Source organism: Ammospiza nelsoni, chromosome 6 (genome assembly GCF_027579445.1).
Source record: "Ammospiza nelsoni isolate bAmmNel1 chromosome 6, bAmmNel1.pri, whole genome shotgun sequence".
Taxonomy (NCBI): Eukaryota; Metazoa; Chordata; class Aves; order Passeriformes; family Passerellidae; genus Ammospiza; species Ammospiza nelsoni.
In genome coordinates this window covers 56716880-56735070 of record NC_080638.1, presented here as the reverse complement: position 1 = coordinate 56735070, position 18191 = coordinate 56716880, and the positions used below count along the sequence as shown (strand labels likewise).

The 18191-nt window shown below is 38.4% G+C and overlaps 1 protein-coding gene across 2 annotated transcripts in view; it reads left to right on the top strand.

Annotated features, from left to right (window-relative positions):
• Positions 1-17936, top strand: part of JAG2 (jagged canonical Notch ligand 2) — a 68452-nt gene extending 50516 nt beyond the window's left edge. For both annotated transcript variants that reach the window (XM_059474551.1, XM_059474553.1), the window contains 14 exons: positions 1450-1600; positions 1873-2037; positions 2615-2728; positions 3747-3860; positions 4225-4338; positions 5263-5379; positions 6035-6062; positions 6918-7003; positions 9227-9340; positions 9533-9648; positions 10824-11069; positions 11504-11635; positions 12656-12812; positions 15632-17936. In XM_059474551.1, the coding sequence (XP_059330534.1) occupies positions 1450-1600; positions 1873-2037; positions 2615-2728; positions 3747-3860; positions 4225-4338; positions 5263-5379; positions 6035-6062; positions 6918-7003; positions 9227-9340; positions 9533-9648; positions 10824-11069; positions 11504-11635; positions 12656-12812; positions 15632-16104 (2127 nt within the window). In that variant the 3' untranslated portion in view covers positions 16105-17936. The remainder of the gene's footprint in view (positions 1-1449; positions 1601-1872; positions 2038-2614; positions 2729-3746; positions 3861-4224; positions 4339-5262; positions 5380-6034; positions 6063-6917; positions 7004-9226; positions 9341-9532; positions 9649-10823; positions 11070-11503; positions 11636-12655; positions 12813-15631) is intronic.
• The last annotated feature ends 255 nt before the right edge of the window (positions 17937-18191 follow it).

The window sequence follows — 18191 nt, the reverse complement described above, 5'->3', positions numbered from 1 at the left end:
AGCACCTAATAGCTCATAAACTGTTTCTGCATAAGGATCATAACTTCAGTGCTGTACTCTGGGCTGATTAATACAATACTGTGTAATTAAAGTTTTAGCAAATGTGCTTGAATAATAGGGGGGAGTTGGCTGCTTGCCTTGTATGCTGCAGGAAATATCCACCATTGATTCCAGATGCTAAAGTACCAGCTACTGAACTTGCATTGGGAAGGGGAAATTTACACTAATGGAAGGAAACAAATGGAGACATCTGATAGAGGAGATCTGAGAATCTTTCTCAGACCATAGCTATATTTTTATAGCTTGCTTTGAATGTTCTGTGTGGGAGCACGAAATGGTTTGCTAAAAATTTTCTGTTGTGACTGGAATTGTATGTGCTTCTCTGAATTAAATACTTAACACCATTTGTGTTCCTTCTCCTTTGGCTAGTTTGGCATTTTTCTCCTATTTAGCTACTGAACTGCTAAAAATAGGGATTAAAACCTCTCTTGGACTTAATTTCATGTCTGTAAAGTTGAAAAGCTAGTTTTTCCTTCTTCACATCTCTCTTGGGAGAAAGATAACTGGAGTGGGAGAAAAGCAGTCCTTAAGAAAAATAATTTGGAGGAAAGATATATGATGTAAAAATGTCCCTTTTGAGGCTGCTTTGTGGATTTTGAGACCAATTTAGGGCATCACGAATCCGTGATCTTGTATGTCAGTCTAAAGCAGAAAGCAGCAGAATGGTTTTGCCGCAGCAATGTTCATGTTAAATGTTGTATTATGAAGGCAAAGTTTAAATTTTGCTCTCTGGATCAGATGGTCAGATTTCAAAGTGCATTTCATGTAACTGTGTAAAGTGGTGTAGTGATGGTACTTTTTAAAATAAGGCCTTGAGAAGCTGAGTCTAACTAGAGCTACTTAGAGCAGGAGGTGGGGAGTAGCTGACCTCTAGAGGTCCCTTCCAAGCTGTGTGGTTTTATAATAAATTCTATGTATTAATTGAGATGGGAAGAGAATTTGCTCTAGGGGATGGGATTTTATTCAGGTTCTGTGCATTTTAAGTCTCTTGCAGACAGAAAGCTGACAAGTGCACTTGTGTTTAACTTGCCTTGTGGCACTTGGTATGTGGGTGTGAAGGACAGACAAGTGACTTATAATGATCCTGAGAAGTTGCAGTAAGGTGTCTTCTAATGGCTTAAGTAATTATTCAGTGAGTTATTGCAAATGTGCTTATTCAGCCTCCTCCAAAGGAGTATTTTTTTAGCAGTGTCAGACATGCTTTGTATTAGGATAGACTAAAGTAAGCTGAAGTTTCTGTCTTGCAGGGTGGAATGCAATATTTATGATTCATAAACCCTAAAACTTGAGGTTCCTTGTACATTCATCTGTGTCTCTGGCAAAGCAGATAATGCTGCTTACTCCTGGGAAATGAAGCAGCTGCTGCTAACTGTGGTCTCTCTCTTACAGATGGATATTGATCTCTGTGAGCCTAACCCTTGCCAGAATGGGGCTAAATGTTATGATCTGGGAGGGGATTATTACTGTGCCTGCCCTGATGACTATGATGGAAAAAATTGTTCTCATCTCAAGGACCACTGCAAGAACAATTCTTGTAAAGGTAGCTGCTGTTGTCCATAAATCTGTCTTGGTGGTGGTACATTAAAAAAAAAAGGCATTTTGGGGAATAGTATAATGCAGAAATGTTTTTATTTCACTCACTTAGACTTCATAAAATAGTGAGGCAGTGAGAGGAAGTGCTCTTCATTTATGAAGAGCTTGATGGTGACTTATAAAATCATGATTAGTTTTAATTCTTGTAAAACTTCTTTTAAAACTAAAATCTGGTTGGTGATAGAGATCATTAGTCTAAAGACCTCACTTTTTTTTCAGTAATAGACAGCTGTACAATAGAAGTCTTCACTAATGCTACCCAAGAAGGAATCCGTTTCATTTCATCCAATGTTTGTGGGCCTCATGGACGGTGCATTAGTCAGCCAGGAGGGAATTTCACTTGTGCCTGTGACAGAGGCTTTACTGGAACATACTGTCATGAAAGTAAGTAGGAGCTCGTAAAAGATTATTCTTTTTGCTATAAATTTATTTGAAAGTTAGTGTTATGAAGGTTTACAACATAAAATAAAACATTTAGATGTCAGTAAAGTTGCAGAAGGTGCTGTTTCAGATGTACTGCTTGAAATTGTTTCTTCTGGTAGGAGTCTTTGTAGAGTAGTGGTTTGCATTTCCTCTGTGATAGAAAACTGGTTTTAGTCCAGCTTCAGTGTAAATGTGTTTGTAGCCACTACCTTTATGCACAGTCTTACAAGCTACAGATTTCTCCAAAATGAGAACACAAAGAGGGGACCAGAACTTGTATTGCTGGTCTGGGTGTTTTTAAACCCCTGAATATTCTTGCCAGGTAAGTGTAATGCTCTGGTTGGACTTGACTTGTTATATGTGAGACAATACAGCCAGAAACCCTATCAGGCTTGAAAACAGATGTTTGAACTTTTTTTTTTGCATGTACAAATGCAGCAATAACTCTGTGCTGCTTTTCGTAGAGACAAAAATGTAGATCAATCCTCTGAGTAGGTGAAAACAGCTTTGAGCAATAATTGTTGACTTTTTGTTGCAGATATCAATGACTGTCTTGGGAAACCTTGCAAGAATGGTGGGACATGCATTGATGAAGTTGATTCATTTAGATGTTTCTGCTCAAGTGGCTGGGAAGGAGAGCTGTGTGACACAAGTGAGTACTGCTCAGTGTTGCAGGGCCAAATGATGCAGCCTTGTTGTAACAGAGATGGTTGGCATGTGCTTAATAATGGGGTAGTTTCTCTGTTCCGTAATTGTTTTATTTGCAGAAGCATTTTCAGAAATACCTTTAGGTAGCTGCTCTAAAAGCCTCAGCTCCTTTACTAGGAGCAGAATCTGATTCTTTGGTATAGTTCAGCATTTATTTCAGGAGGAGAAAACTTTTTGTCCTGGGGACAGGCAAGAGTGCTGGCCAGGAAGTGAACTGGGCCAGTTCATGGTTAAGACACCTCAGAGGAAACTGCAGTTGTTTCTTTTTCTGCTCTGAACGAAGCCTGTTCTAAAACATGATGGCAAGGACTTGCTGAGACTTATTACAGGACATGCATCAATTAAGATGTGAAATACTTTCTGAGCAGCTTTTGGCAGCTATTGCTGTCAGAAGAGCCTTTTGTGTGGTCTAGATGAAGTATGTTCTGGAATAGTTATGTTCCCCCTATTAAAATGTTTGTTTCAAGTGAAAGGAGCTTTCTCTAAAATCCATAATTGTGTTAGTATGTCTAATGTGTGCACATATGTATGTATGTAGTTAAGCCACCTCTAATGGCTGTAAATCTGTATTTTAAAACAGAACAAAGGAGCCTTAGCTGGCTCTCTCATCTCCCAGCATGTCCTGTGCTGGGGCTCCTTTTCAGGACTTTGTGGTCCCTACTAGAAAGCTCTTTCTGAAGTTCAGAATACAGCTGTTTGTAAAAACCCAGCTACTTTTGGTGCTTTACTGGGAAACCATACTGAATGCTCCTAAGCTGTCAGAAAGTCATAATTCATGTTGTTCTGTATTAAATCAAAGTATTTTCCTTGCTTGTATAAAGATAACCTCATAATAATGAGTATTGCTGTCTTCTTAGGTAGTACAAAATGTATTTTCTTTATAAAGAGATTTTTTTTTTTCTGTTTTCTCAAGGCCTTGGCTGAGCTAGATCATCTAATTTGAATAACTGGATTTTTTTTAGATTTCAATGACTGTTCTCCTAACCCATGTCACAACGGTGGCCGATGCATTGATTTGGTAAATGACTTCTATTGTGAGTGCAAGAATGACTGGAAAGGCAAAACTTGTCACTCACGTAAGTGTTCCTTGCTTTGATCTTTAGAGTACCCAAAGATTTATTTTCTTCTCGTGGGACTGGAGTTCCTGAAATTTAAAATAAAACAATCACAGTGGAAAAAATAGGTGCACTTTCCTTACCCCTTCCAGTTTCCCAGTCACAAAATGGAACATTTAAAAAATGTATTCCTTCATGCAGTGAAACAGTTTCGTGAGAGATGTCCTTAGCTTCCATTCTTTGGGTTGTTTATTGTAATACAGCAAGCAGAACAATGTGTTTCTGATACTGGTGCATTTAAATACAAAGTCTCTTTAATTTTGTGATTTAAAAGTACCTTCAACAAGACCAATGGGAATCAAAACTGCTTTGTTGTGCTGTGTAGGTGAATACCAGTGTGATGCAAACACTTGCAGTAATGGTGGGACGTGCTATGATGATGGGGACACATTCCGCTGCTCATGTCCTCCAGAGTGGATAGGAAGTACTTGCAACACTGGTAAGCTTTTAAAATTTTTTACAGATGAAGCAGAGAAATGTTTATTTAAACAACTGTTTAGTAAACAGACACACTGTTCAGGCTGGCCAGTTCAAAGCTGTTCCAGTTGGGTGGTGACTGAAATTTAAATAATTTCTTCCACTCACCTGACATGATACTGATTTTTAGGAAGCAGTTCTTCTCTGGCTTCTTATATGGTCTTTTCCATAGCTTCTCTCCTAAACAGTTTTAGAAAACTTGGACTTGTGTCTTGACTTTTCTATTGGTCTTTAGAGGCCCTATATAAAGATTTTTCTGGGAATTTATTGCAGAGTCCCCAGGTTTGTGACCATGAGGTGTATGAGCAGGTATACCAGGAAAAATGAAATTAAGCAGTTCTTCCTGAGGGATTTGCAGAGTTAATGCCTGCTGTGGGGAACTACTTGATTTTTTTTTTCCCCCTTTGGAGACTGAACGTAGTATCTGTGGTGCATCTTTCTGAAAATGAAACTTCCATTATGATCAGGAAGTCGAATGAAGATCATTTAATGGAGTTTTTCTACTTTTTTAGATACAATTGCAGCTTTTAACCAAAACCTGAGCTTTAAGTACTTGTATTTTATTGCAAACAACACCTCACAGCCTGGGTAACTCACTGCCAAAGTAATAATTTAGCAGTACTTGAAGAATGCTTACACAAATGGGGCAGAAAGGAGGTAATTCCTTTTTATTAAAATTTCATGGTTCAGTTAAACAATTGAATTGGGACCATGGTGAAGGTGGGTGAGAGACTGTCATGTGATTGAGTATTTCTGAAGGTTTTTTGATATTTTGTAAGTTTTTAACTGTTGACTTAAATACTGTTTAGGACTGTGACACTGACATACCCAGATGATAGGTACTCTTTGTTTTCTGGGCTAACAGGCACTTTTTCTGTTTTCAAAGCTAAAAACAGCAGCTGTATTCTGAACCCTTGCATGAATGGTGGAACGTGTGTTGGCAGCGGGGATTCCTTCTCGTGCATCTGCAAGGAAGGATGGGAAGGACGCACATGCACACAGAGTAAGGCTTTTCTCCTTCTTCCCCTGCATCCCCCTGGGATATTGGGAGTGTCTGGCAGAGAGCTGTTAACTGAAACAAAGCAAGTTTATGGGGTTCATGTGCCAAAATATCTGAATCATTCAGAGTGGGAGGTAGGTAAAGAAGACGATGCTCGAGTAATGAATGGAGAGTTTGTTGTGCTGCTTTTTGCGTCCAGTCTCTGCCAAAATAAGACTCTCGACATTCTATAAAAATATAATTTTGGAAATGTGTGCAGAGTGGAAAAAATCCTCACAGAAATAATAATTTTAATAATGAAGAGTATCTGGAAGGCAGGCAGTAGTGTATAAGCTGTTTTCTCTGAGGATAGCAGTTAAGTACTTTGGCATACCAAGACAATGAATTGACTAGGTGGAGTAAAGCCTGCAACCTCGATTTTTATTTTTTCCCCCAAGGTGTGACTTTGGGAGTGGGAGGGAAACTCTAAATTTGAGTTCTGTTTTTATGCTGCCTACTGTTGATATGATAATTGAACTTTTTTTTTCAAGTGTGGAAGAAAACACTCATTTCTGTATATTTCTTTATTTATCAAATATAGTGGCTTCTGAACTATAGTGTTATATTTTAGAAAATAAATTGTGCCACTATTTACACTAGCCAATATTCTTCTTTCTAGATACCAATGACTGCAACCCTCATCCATGGTAAGTACATGAACTCCAGTCCTGTACCTATTGTGAAAATACAAATGAGCACAGTAATATGGATTTACATTACAGATTGGAACAAATTTTACTCTAAAATAATTGAAGCCAGCCTCTGTAAAATATCTTGTAACCATTTTTTTTCGCTGTGCCGTATTCCTTGACAGCACCAAAGACCACAAAACAAGCTGAGTTGATTCATGTATGAACAAATAAAGTATTTTCGTGTAGTCTCCATGGTGGAACTGACCAGTAAATTACAATGATAGGAAGTGAATCACATGCAATAACATTTGAAGCATTTGTAATTGGGTAGAGTAAAAAATGAGAAATCAAAACCTGTTAGTTTACTGAAATAATTTTAAATAATATAAAAATGTCCTGTTGGACCAATTACTATGTATAAACATTTTTAAAAACAAAACTGAATTTTTGGGAGAGAAAATGGGAATATTTTAAATACAGAGGCTGCTATTTATGATTGAAGAGGGAAAAAACTGATGTGGATGAAACAATCTGCCTTATCTTTCTCAGTTATCTGCTCTGATGCCATCATCTGTGCTTCATGTATTAAAAAAGCAACCAAATTTAGAAAGCCTTGGACTTTCTTTGTATTCCCTTGAAAGTGCTGTTCTACCTCTCTGAATTCTGTGGATGTGCTTCCTCATGCATCTGTAGGATGTTGCTGTTTAGCTGCAGACTTGCTAAGCAATATTGTTTATCTAGCTTTATGCTTTTGCTCTTGATAGAAATACATTGTCCCCCTAAAGAGCAGCAGAAACTTTAATTAACAGAGCTTTAATTGACCAGTGAAGCAGTGTAGATGGCTTTTTAAGCACCTTTTTTTATTCACAGTTACAACGGAGGGATCTGTGTCGATGGAGTGAACTGGTTCCGATGTGAATGCGCCCCTGGCTTTGCTGGTCCTGACTGCAGAATCAGTAAGTACCTGGCTGGTTGTACCACTCTGCACAAATTGGAAAGAACACCTGGTGAGCCTTTTTACATTAGCTCAGCTGAATTCCAAGTAATGAAGCAGAAGCCACCTGTTAGCCAGGTATTGATACCTTGTAAATAATAGCAGGTTATGGTCTGTTACTCATTTCATTAAATGGCACTGAAATGAGTTGGCTTAAATCATGCTTAAAGACTTGATTGCTAGATTTTCTTGGATAATTCTGAGGTTTCTGGGGTGCTGGCTTCATAGAAGCTTAAATTTTAAATATTTCTCTGTTGATAAATATCTTGTTGGTAAAGATGACATATATCTGAATGTGTTCCACCTAATGTAAGAAACCAGAATGCACCGAAACATTCCAAATGGAAACAAAAACATAAAAACATTTGAGTGTAGTGCTGGCACATGAATAACAGAAGTATGATAAAGGTCTTTCAAAGCTAGAAAACAAACCTGTTACACTGCAATTATTCTGAAGGGTAGAGGCCAAAAAGAAGGAGAAAAACAGACCCTAAAGTATTTTGAAGTGTTGTAGAGCAAGCTGGTGGGGGATTTTTGTTGTTTGGTTGGTTTTTTGCATAGTTTTGGTTTTGTCTTTTTAAAGGAATTTTACCATTGTAACTTTAATGGATATATACCTTTTTTTTTTTTTTTTTTTTACTTTCTGCTTTGGAAGCTCAGACTTTGTATATTCTGTAGCCTCAAGGCTTCTGGGCTTGGTCCTTCCACTTCTTCAGTATGGTGATGTGCTTTCAAGTTCATCCTCATTCTGGCATAGAGCAAACAAGCCAGCACTTCTGGGTGGAAGGCAGCACTTGTGGAAGCATCAGCTCAGTGGTGTCTCAGTTCAGAACCAGGCATGGCAATCATTGTGTGTCTAAATCCAGATACCCAGAAAGGGATATTGAATTCTCCTTGCCTGCTCCTTTTCCCCTTAAGGCTAGGATGTCACAAATACAAATACTTTGCATTTGTAATGGAGCTGCAGACATTTTTTTACTTGTTTAGACTGGTATAGATGGAAGGAGTAGCTTTGAAAAAAAAATGCCTTTTGTGACTGATTCAAAAACAGAGTTAAATCACCTTTTTCAGCATACATAGGCTGGAGAATCTTAAACTTATATAGTGTGAAGACAGGAGGAAAGAGTAATTGAACCCTGCTGAAGTTTAGATCTTAGAAGATCTTAGAAGTTTAGATCACCTTTGAAGGAAGTTAAAATAGAACCAAAAGCCCTCCCATATCTGTTGGATTGTTATACATTGCCTACAAGTGTAGCAATCTCACTATTGCCATTTTTCATGTTCATATTCAAAGTCCTGTACTTTAAAATGAGCTGATATCATGTATTGGACCAGAACTGGTGTTTAAACAGTTTTCTCTGGGGTTGGAAAGGGCATTCATACTCAATGGAAGAGATTTCAAAAGATGCTTTGGAAGAAAGATGTTTCTGGTTGAAAATGAAGCAGTTGGTGCCTGTAGCTCACAACTTGATGTGCTGGTTTCTGTTGCATAAATCAGTATTGGTCACTTCCCCAGCATAACAAATGACACATTGCTGTCCACTGAATGGACCATGCTTCCCTGCCTTTTTCCATTGGTTTCTGTGGCTAAGCCTCTGAGTCTTTGAAAGTTTTTTAAAGAGGACTTTATGCTAAGTATCTATGTATTAAATTAATCTACTCACTATTTCAAGGTCATTAATGTTCATCAAACGTGTGTTACAAACTAAACTGTTACTCTTCTTCCTTTTGGTCACTTGTATTGCAGCAAGTCACTTCTTTGAGCATTGCTGAGCAAGATCATTGTTCAGCTCTTGCACTCTGATAACTTCATGAAAACACATGCTTTTTTTTGTGTGAAGCCTAAATGTCTGAGATTAGTGCCAGAACAGGATGTGGGACTTGTTCTGTAGCTGAATGTGGACAAGGCATTAACACCTTCAGCTGTCCAACACCTCTGCTCTGTGAGATCAGTCAGCATATGACTGCTGTTTTGATTAACAGAACTTCAATTAGAGTGCAATTATGAGAAATCTGTTGCAGGGTATTGCTGAAATGGCAGGACTGTTTAATTACAACATTAATTCTGTAGCCACACTGTCCCCTGCTTTTAAAGAAAGGAGGTACTGTTAGATTACGCCTCAGTAAATTATTAATTACAATGTCCTGTGTCCTTGTCACTGAGTTTTACCTATTTTCTGTCCAGATATTGATGAATGCCAGTCTTCTCCTTGTGGGTATGGTGCCACCTGTATAGATGAAATAAATGGATACCGATGCACTTGTCCTCCTGGAAGAATTGGTCCAAGATGCCAAGAAGGTATTCTGATATCTGCTATCAACCTTTACCCAAAACACAATAGAGCACAATGTAGCCAGTATAAAGTTTATACAATAGTCTGATATGTAAGGAATAGTAGCTAATATTTTTAATTTAAATTTGTATAGTATTTATTATATAACTTGAAGTGAAGTGTCTGAATGTGCTTTTTGGGTTGTTTTTTCTCTTTAGTGATTGGAATTGGAAAGCCTTGCTGGCTTAAAGGAATGACCTTTCCCCATGGCAGCCGGTGGGAGCAGGAGTGCAACAGCTGCCACTGTTTGGATGGACGTATTGACTGCACCAAGGTAGGCATTTTGGCCTATTTTCTTAAAAACTAAAACAAACTCATTGTTCTTGATGCACAAGTTAGTCTTTGTCTCCTCTAAATTTCCCTTTTTTTTTTTTTTTAAGTTGCTTCCTGTAAAAGCAGTTATGGATTGTCCTTAGTATCATGAGTTACTGTCCTGCTGTCAACCTGCTAGAACAGGCTCTCTAGACCACTTGTAGAAAATAAAATATGAGCTGGAATAAAGAATAAATAAATCACACTGCTGAAGCTTTGCAAACACAGTTTTAGAACTCCGAATTCTGTGAAATTGAGTGAGTTCCATAGGTGGGGGACATGTAGGAAGAAATTTTTCACTGAGTATTAACTGCCTTTTTGTATTGTTCTTCATTAGCTTTATGAATTGAGAGCTTTCAACCTTGGTATGTTTAGTGTGAACTAGATCCTAGTGGTTTTGTGACTGAGGAAAAGACCTAAATGCAGTTTGAACATGTGCCTTAAATTCAACTCATCCATGTGTGGTATTTGATTTCTTCCATGTGTAATGGAACACTTGCAGACAATTGTGCTTTAAGAAATCCCTAAGTTCCTAATAGCTGTGCAGTACTATGTAGGCTCTTAAAGGCTTTGTGGAATTGTACAATATCTTGAGTTGGAAGGGATCCCCAGGGATCATCCAAGTCCAGTTCCTGGAATGGAGCTGTGTTTGGAAATTGCTGCACCCCAGTAATTTGTGGGTACCAGCAAACTGTTACCATTTGGGAGCATGGTTGGAGTGGTTGTGCTTATCACCAATGTGCATCAGCTCTCAACATATTCTGCATTCTCTGGCAGGGTCTCAGTTGTGAATATCGAGGAAATTAATCTTCATGTTGATATTGCTCTTTCTATATTGTAGAAGCCTAGAGGACTAAATTAAAATAAATGCTTTAATTTCTGTATAACTCAGTTAAGTGGGACAAATCTATAAACTTCAAGGAGATATGCCCAGTCAGTGGTTTCTCAGATTATCTTTACAGATTTTTACTCTTGTGTCTGTACTAAATGTCCTCATTTTGTGGAAGAGCAGATCCATCTGCTAATGGAACTACAGCAGTATCAAAAGAGAGATATTTTTCTGTGTGAATTGTTGATTTGGATTTGATGCATGAGAGCAACTACCTGTAACAGTGCTTCATTCTTTTTATTTCCTAGGTGTGGTGTGGAAAAAAGCCTTGTCTGTTACACAAATACTGGGATAATTCCAATAACCAGTGTCCCATGGGTCAAAAATGCCAGGAGAAGTATATGAAATGCTTTCAGCCACCATGCACAGACTGGGGAGAATGCAGTGCCTCTGAACCTCTGCCTATCAATATCAAGTGTCTGCCTAATTCTGGGTACTTGGACAATGACTGTGCTAGAATTACTTTAATTTTTAATGGAGACAAAGTCCCCCAGGTGAGAATGGAATTCTTAATGAAGTGTGGCAATATATGTAGGGGTCTATTCTATGTCACAGCATGCAAGATTAAGGTTTCTAGTATGAATCCTTGCTATTATAAGCTTGGAAATTTTATTACTAGACTCCTGTTGCTTTTAATTGAGCTTTTTCTAATGGGTGAGGCAAAATTTGGGTTTGTACTGAATATTCCATCTTCTTGAGTCTTGAAGAACTATTCACATTTCAGGCTCAGACTGTACTAACCTATTCATGCAAGCTCAGTTTTTTGCCCTTCAGTCAAAACCCTGTTCTTCACTTTTCTGCCCTTTCTTGCTCCCCTCTTTGCTGTCTTCATCAGTTCTTAGCAACTGTAAGAAATCTGAAGATCCTTATTTTTACGTGCTATTTTTTACTTGAACTAAAATCCCACAATCTCCCTTGCTTCTAACAGGGCACTACAACAGAAAATATCTGTTCTGAAATCCGGTATTTACCAGCTACAAGGACTGTTTCTAGGGACAGAACTCTGATAATATTGTGTGATCCATCTTACTCCACAGAGAATGCAGTGGAAGTTGCTATTGTAAGTATGAGACCTGTGTGTGTATATATATATATATATACACAAATGTTTTCTTATTAGTTTTTACTGGGGAAGAAGTTGTTCAAGCTTGTTTCACTTGAATGCAGGTGGACCAATCTGTGGCCTAGTCTTGTCTGCAAAGCAATTTTATGATCTCACAATTTCCTACACTGCCAGAGAGCTGAAACTGCAGGTTTTGTTAATGACAGATGGCTACTACAAGCTCATGATAAATTACTTTAAGGACCAGTTCAGCCCAAATTAGTGAACAGGTGCCTACTTGTTCTGTCAGAAATCTTGGGCTCTTGACCTTCTCAGTAAGGAGATAGGGTTACAGGTGGCTGGATTGCTCTTGTGAAGAGGTTTCTGCTGTGCATTTAGTGTATGACTGCTTCAGGGACGTTCTTTAAACACAAGGTACTAAGTGAGAAGTGAAAGAAGGTGCAAGTCAAGTAGATGAAAGTAACTTTTGCCCTAATGAACTAAAGACTAATTTTAGATGCATTTACAGCTCAATCTTTCCATGCCTGTGTATAGCTTAGTTTTCAAGAAAGAGTTAATCTTCATGGTAAATATTTATCCAGGCAGAAGCTGGACTGTATGTCTCTGCTAGTACTGTAAAGAACATGCTGAGCCATGATGCAGGGACCAGAGTGTATGGTATAAATAGAGCAGACTGTTATTAGTCCAAGCTTCTATCTAGATAATCCACATGTCTTGAACTGCTCCAAACTATGACTAAGTTTAGCTCATCAGTTTGAGTAACATGGAAGTCACTGCTTATGCTTTGAGGTATATTAAATTAACAAGTAGGTGTGCTACCCACCAAGTCTGACACTGCATCTGCAGTTTGGGTAGAGCCAGCCATGCTGTTGCTGTGGTAAGCTTTTACAGAACTGTTTGTAGCTACTGTCAGGCAAATTGAGTGAACTCAATTAAGATATTGCTAGATTTTAGAAGTACATTTCCATGGTTAGGTGACTGCAATAACTTCTTTCTTTCCCCCTTCACTCCCTTTAGTCCTTTGTCCCACACCGAGATGAGCAAGATAACAGCCTCATTCAGAATGCTGCTAACACAATAGTCAATGCCATCACCAAGCGACAGAACAGCACAGTCATGCTGGCAGTAACTGAGGTCAAAGTGGAGACCATCGTTGTTGGGAATTCATCATCAGGTAAGGTTCCAGTGCATACCTCCTCTGTGGTGTGTTTTTTGTTCCCCTGCTCTCAGACTTTTCTTATCTTTCTTTACATATTGGAGAAAATTATCCACTGGGTTGTGTTTTTAGTTGCTGTTACTAACTGAAGAGAAAGTGCCTTTGAGATCAAGATTCTGTGCCTGTGTGCTCATTTAAACTTGACCTCATCCCTAAGTGACATGCTCAGATACTCTTGCCGTGGTTTTGGCTTTGACTTCCAGCCCAAGCACACCTTTCATAAGATCAGGAGTTGTTGTGTGCAGTTCCAAGCCTGTCCAATTCTCCTACATTAACCTTAAACCAGCCTCAGCCCTTGATGCTGCTGCACTGAGGCTGTGAGGAAATGAAAATTCAGGGAGAGAGAAGGTGTGGTGTGATCCCAATCTCTTCTGAAGTGCTCATGTGCTATTTATTTACCTCAACCAGAGTTAAAGATGTCTAGTTTCTTCCAATACTTGGCCATGATGTAAAACTTTGCTCTCTTTTTCAACATGTGTTTCTCACTAGTGCACAGCTGGCTTGAAATGTAGCATTCATTCCTCTTCAGGAGGATATGGTGTGATTGGAGAGCTTTATCTCCAAGAGCTGTGCCAAACTGAGTTGTTGCAGGTTTTGCATGCCTGTGTTCCTGCCTGGGGGAGGCAGGAGATGGGCTTGTGGAAGACCACTGGTCGGCTCAAGTTCAACCAAGCCCCAGAGTGAAAATCTTACAATGGTAGGAGGCTCTCCCAGCTTTTTCCTAGACCTCCCCAACATAATCTTCTGGAAGATCTTCCATCCATAGCCTAAACAATTGCCTGGTTCCACTTCCCTTGCATTTTCCTTCTAGGAAATGCCTTTCATCTGTTAAAGTCTTGGCAAATGCACTGTTTCCTCAGCTCTCCTGAAGGAGTGTGCTTGCCTTAAACAGCAGTTGTGTAGGAGATAAGGATTTGAGCTGGGATTTTGGCATGCCTCAGCCCTCTGGCTTTTCTGATTGCTTATTAAATTCTAGGGCTAAAGGGCTACAGATTACTTTGCCTCCCACCTCAATGAGATTTAAAGAGTCTCCCAAAATAGTTAATTAATTTGGGTTCTCTTGCAAAATGGTTTCCAGACTCCTCATTTTAATATGGGTGTTCAGTATTGACCACTGGCCCTTAGTTCTTAAGTGAAGTTATTTTTGGTTTGGTTTATAACCTGGTTTTGGTTTTTATTTGTTTTACTGCTGCCCCTTAATTGGTTGAGGTGGGTGAAAAGCTATCAGAAAATGTGCTTGAGAGCCCTATGTGTTGAGAATCTCATTTCTCTGGGGTGCTCAAGTATCTAGGTGGAGCTGATAATTTAGATGCTTCATTGGCTTCTCTAGCTTTAAGAAAAAGTAGTCTGAATTTAGAATCTGTATGCCAAAAATTCTATATAAAGAACCTGTTATTAAGTGAACTTGGATCTATGGTCATATGATGAAATAATAGATGTGATAGCAGTGAGAATGCAAGCTTTGTGTTCTAATCTTGGAGAAGCTGTAATAAAAAGCTTCTTTTTCTTTGAAGTATTTCTCCCATTCATGATTTAATGTTAGGTTGCTTATGAAAAATCAGGAGAGGATAGCAATTACTCATGTGAGTGCAACCCTTCCCATAACTGTTAAAATACAATTTTGAGATCCCTTGAGGCCAGCCATGTTGGCAGTGTACTCACCTTCCTGTACCAAAAGGAAATGTTTGAGAATGTGTCACATTCCACATAAGAATGTGCTCAGAAGGCATTTGAACATTGGAGGGAAGGACTGTGGTGTTGAAACATTGGTTGTTTTTGTAGTCATTTCCAGGTTATTCTGTAAGCAGATATTGTAAAACTGCTGAGGGAATTTGTTTGGATGAGGCATTGGAGCGGTGGTTTGACAGCGTTTGTCTGCAGAGCTGTTGAACAGCCCTGTTTCTCTCTATAAAAACAAAGCACCTCATCTGTTGTTGCCCCTTACCATGTGTGAGTTTTTGCTTATCAAGAACAGAAAAAAGCTGTTATACTCTCCTAGCTGTACAGCTCTTGAGGAAGGGGGGCAGAAGAAATCCAAATATACATAAAATTTTCAGAAATATTTTCCTAGAGAAATAATCTGTGTCTATGTGGGAGAGCACTATAGTGAGATTTGGATTGAGAGAGTGGAGAAAAGCAATTGCCTCAACAACTTTTGTTTGTTCATTGAGCAGTGAAGACTCTTCTCCCTAGGGCAAATATTCTGGTATTTCATCCTGAGGTAGAACAGGAGTTTGCTGAAGAATTCATGGCCAGTTCGGTTACATAGCCCTAACCTGGATGTTTTTGGAGATTATTGATACATAAATGTCTGTAGACACTGATGGTAAAGGACTGTTCTTTCTGATGATAAATGCAGGTGCAAGTGCCAGTACTTCTAGGTGCACAGTACTCCATTGTCTGCCTGCTGCTAGGATAAGGTTTTTCTTAGCAGAAATTAGCAGGATTACTGAGGTTTTCTCAGCCAGCTTTGCATAGATGCTAGAGAAAGATGCTACTTAACAAAACCAGTTTGACTGTTGGAGGGGACAATAGATCTCAAATGGAGCTTTCCTCCCTCATCATTAATCATGTAAAACTAAACTAGTAAAGAGCACTTTCAAATGGACCTGGGGCATTCAGGTAGTTATTGTGCTGTAAAAACATCTTAATTCCTTTCTCCTAAAAATGGTTCAGGTGATCACCTGTAGCCAAGTATGGCTCCTTCTCTTGCAAATTTCCAGTGCTATATATCTTGTTTTGTTAACACAAGACTTTTCTTTCCATTTGCCCTCCAGATTATTTGGTTCCAATTCTTTGTGCGGTGTTTAGCATTGTGTGGCTGACTTGTATCATCATCTGCGTGTGGTGGACTCGGAAGAGGAGAAAAGAGAGAGAGAGAAGCCGTCCTCCCAGAGAAGAGGGTGCCAATAACCAGTGGGCACCTTTAAATCCCATAAGAAATCCTATAGACAGATCTTACAGTAACAAAGACATTCGTTATGAATGCAAAAACTTCATATCTCCTCAAAAGAGAACTTGTGATGCGGTGGAGGAGTATGTGGAGTATGAGGAAGAGGAGGATGAAGAGGAGGAAAGAGATGAGGAAATGGACAAATTCCTCTCTCACAAACTTGCAAAGCCTTTGCCGACAAAGGTGTCTGACACATCAGAGAGCAGTCCAGTAAAGAAATCCCACCAAATAGGCAAAATGGACAACAGATCTGTAAAAAATGTGAATGCATCAAACTTTGAAGGCAGTAGAGACTAACCTGTATTTGGGATGTAGGCAGACTGCGCCTGCGCTTGCTGGGGAGGGGAAAAATTGACATCTCCACTTTGCATCAAGGACTAAAAATATCTGGAGTCAAATGTTCATAGTTTCTTTATTTTGCGTAAAAAAAATAAATAAAAATAATAAATAAAATTTATTTTGTTTCTTTAGCCTTGTATAAATTATTCAATGACTGTCAGATGAAAAAAAATGAGTAATCTTTGATAGTTGCTATTTTTGTAAAGTTTACTTATAATACACTCGCTGTGTGGCAGAGGAGAGGTTGTATTTTCAATATGTGTAAAGTTTATTACAAAAGACTGTACACTGTTTACAGAATGTATTTCTTTTTATTACTTGCTCTAATTTAATGGTGGCTTTAAAACCTCCTGGTTGAGGAAATTGTGTGAACTTTAAACTGCTTTCTTGACTTTGAATCTCTATTAATGGCAGCTCACTGCACTTGTTACGTTAGTAGCTTCTGTAAGATTTTTTCCAAATTTGCCTTACACACTTTGTAATAGGAACAGAAAAAAAATTATAGAGATCTTTCAACTGTGGTTTAAAAGTGGCCTTTTTATTTCTGTTGAATTACTTTAGAATTGCAGTATTGAAGCATGTGACAAGTGCCTTGAGATTAAACTTTTTCTATAGCAACTGTCAAAGACTGCCATATCAATATAGTAAAATTGTGAGAACTCTAGGTTCCCCAACTGACACAGTTTATTTTCTAATAGTGAAAGTGCTTTTTTGTAAATATGTACATATTAAATGAATCACTCTGTATATTTGATTTAATAAGTTAAATATTTTGGTCTTTTTTTTTTTTTTACATGTCATTCCTTTTAATTTATGTTGCAGAAAAGGAGGTTCTATGGCAGTTTATAAGACTTTTTTTTGGTATTATGTCCAGTTTAGAAAATGATGTTAATACAATCAATGTTAGGAATCTGTTGGTCATTTGTATTTACATAGGAGCATAACCACTTACGTGTAAATAGATCCAGAAATGTTTGTTTATCCCCATGTTCAGCCCATCTCAAGAACACTAACGGGTGCATCTACTGTACAGTACCAACATAGAGAGGCATTGTTTTTTCTTTTGTGAATATGTTAATTACATGTGGTATTACTTTTTTTTTGCGTTTAAATACAGGCCTAATGAAGGGAACAATATTTTCCTCAGTCTTGTTTCTGTTGTGCTTTATTCATCTTTCGCTCTAAAGGAAAAAGGCTGGCAAAGCTCAGAGGATGGGAGTACCTCAGTAGAAATGGTTAAATGTTTTGGAAGGCTTATGCTTTTTTTTTTAAGGCTTTTATTATTGCTGTTATCTGGGCAGACTATAAGTTTATTTTAATTACTGAAGAAGCATAACACTACATACACCTAGTTACCCTACCACTGAGAGGAACGGATGTCTGAGAGTGTAAACTCTGGCCCACGAACAATGTAAACATGAATGTTTTGAAACCAGTTATTTTATACAGGAATGCAGGATTTGCTTTGCAGGATCATCTGTTTTAGTACATTTTTTTGACATGTTCTTAAAAAAAAAACCTTTCAGAAAAGAAACTATTTATTAAAGCATTTTATAATGATGTTTGTTGTAACTTTTTTACTTGTGCTAAATATTCAAAACTTATTTTGATAACCTGGTTAGGAGTTAGTTTAGAAAAGGGTACTATCCTTCTCATGTTCCCCAGTATAATCCTGAGTATTTAAACCAAAAACACTTTTTTTCTGCTACTCTTGTAACTTTTTGTACTGTAATGCTGCTGTCTTCCATAATCTAATAAAATGATTCCCTCATTGTGTGTAAGATACTTCAGATTGTTGTTTGCTTTCTAAGCGCTTGGAGCTCAGATGTGACCAGGCTAAAGGGAGGAGGAGTGAAAGTCCAGGTTTAATTCCCAGCATTTCCCATAACCCGAGTGTGCAGCACTGATCTCCAACATTTCCTGAGCCACAGCCAGCCTGTGGAGCAAGTGCTGTCCCCGGGCCTCAGGGACACATCCAGCTCTCCCTGCAGAGCTCAGGGCTGTGTTTGGCTGCCAGCAGTTGAATTGTGGATGATCCCTGTGGG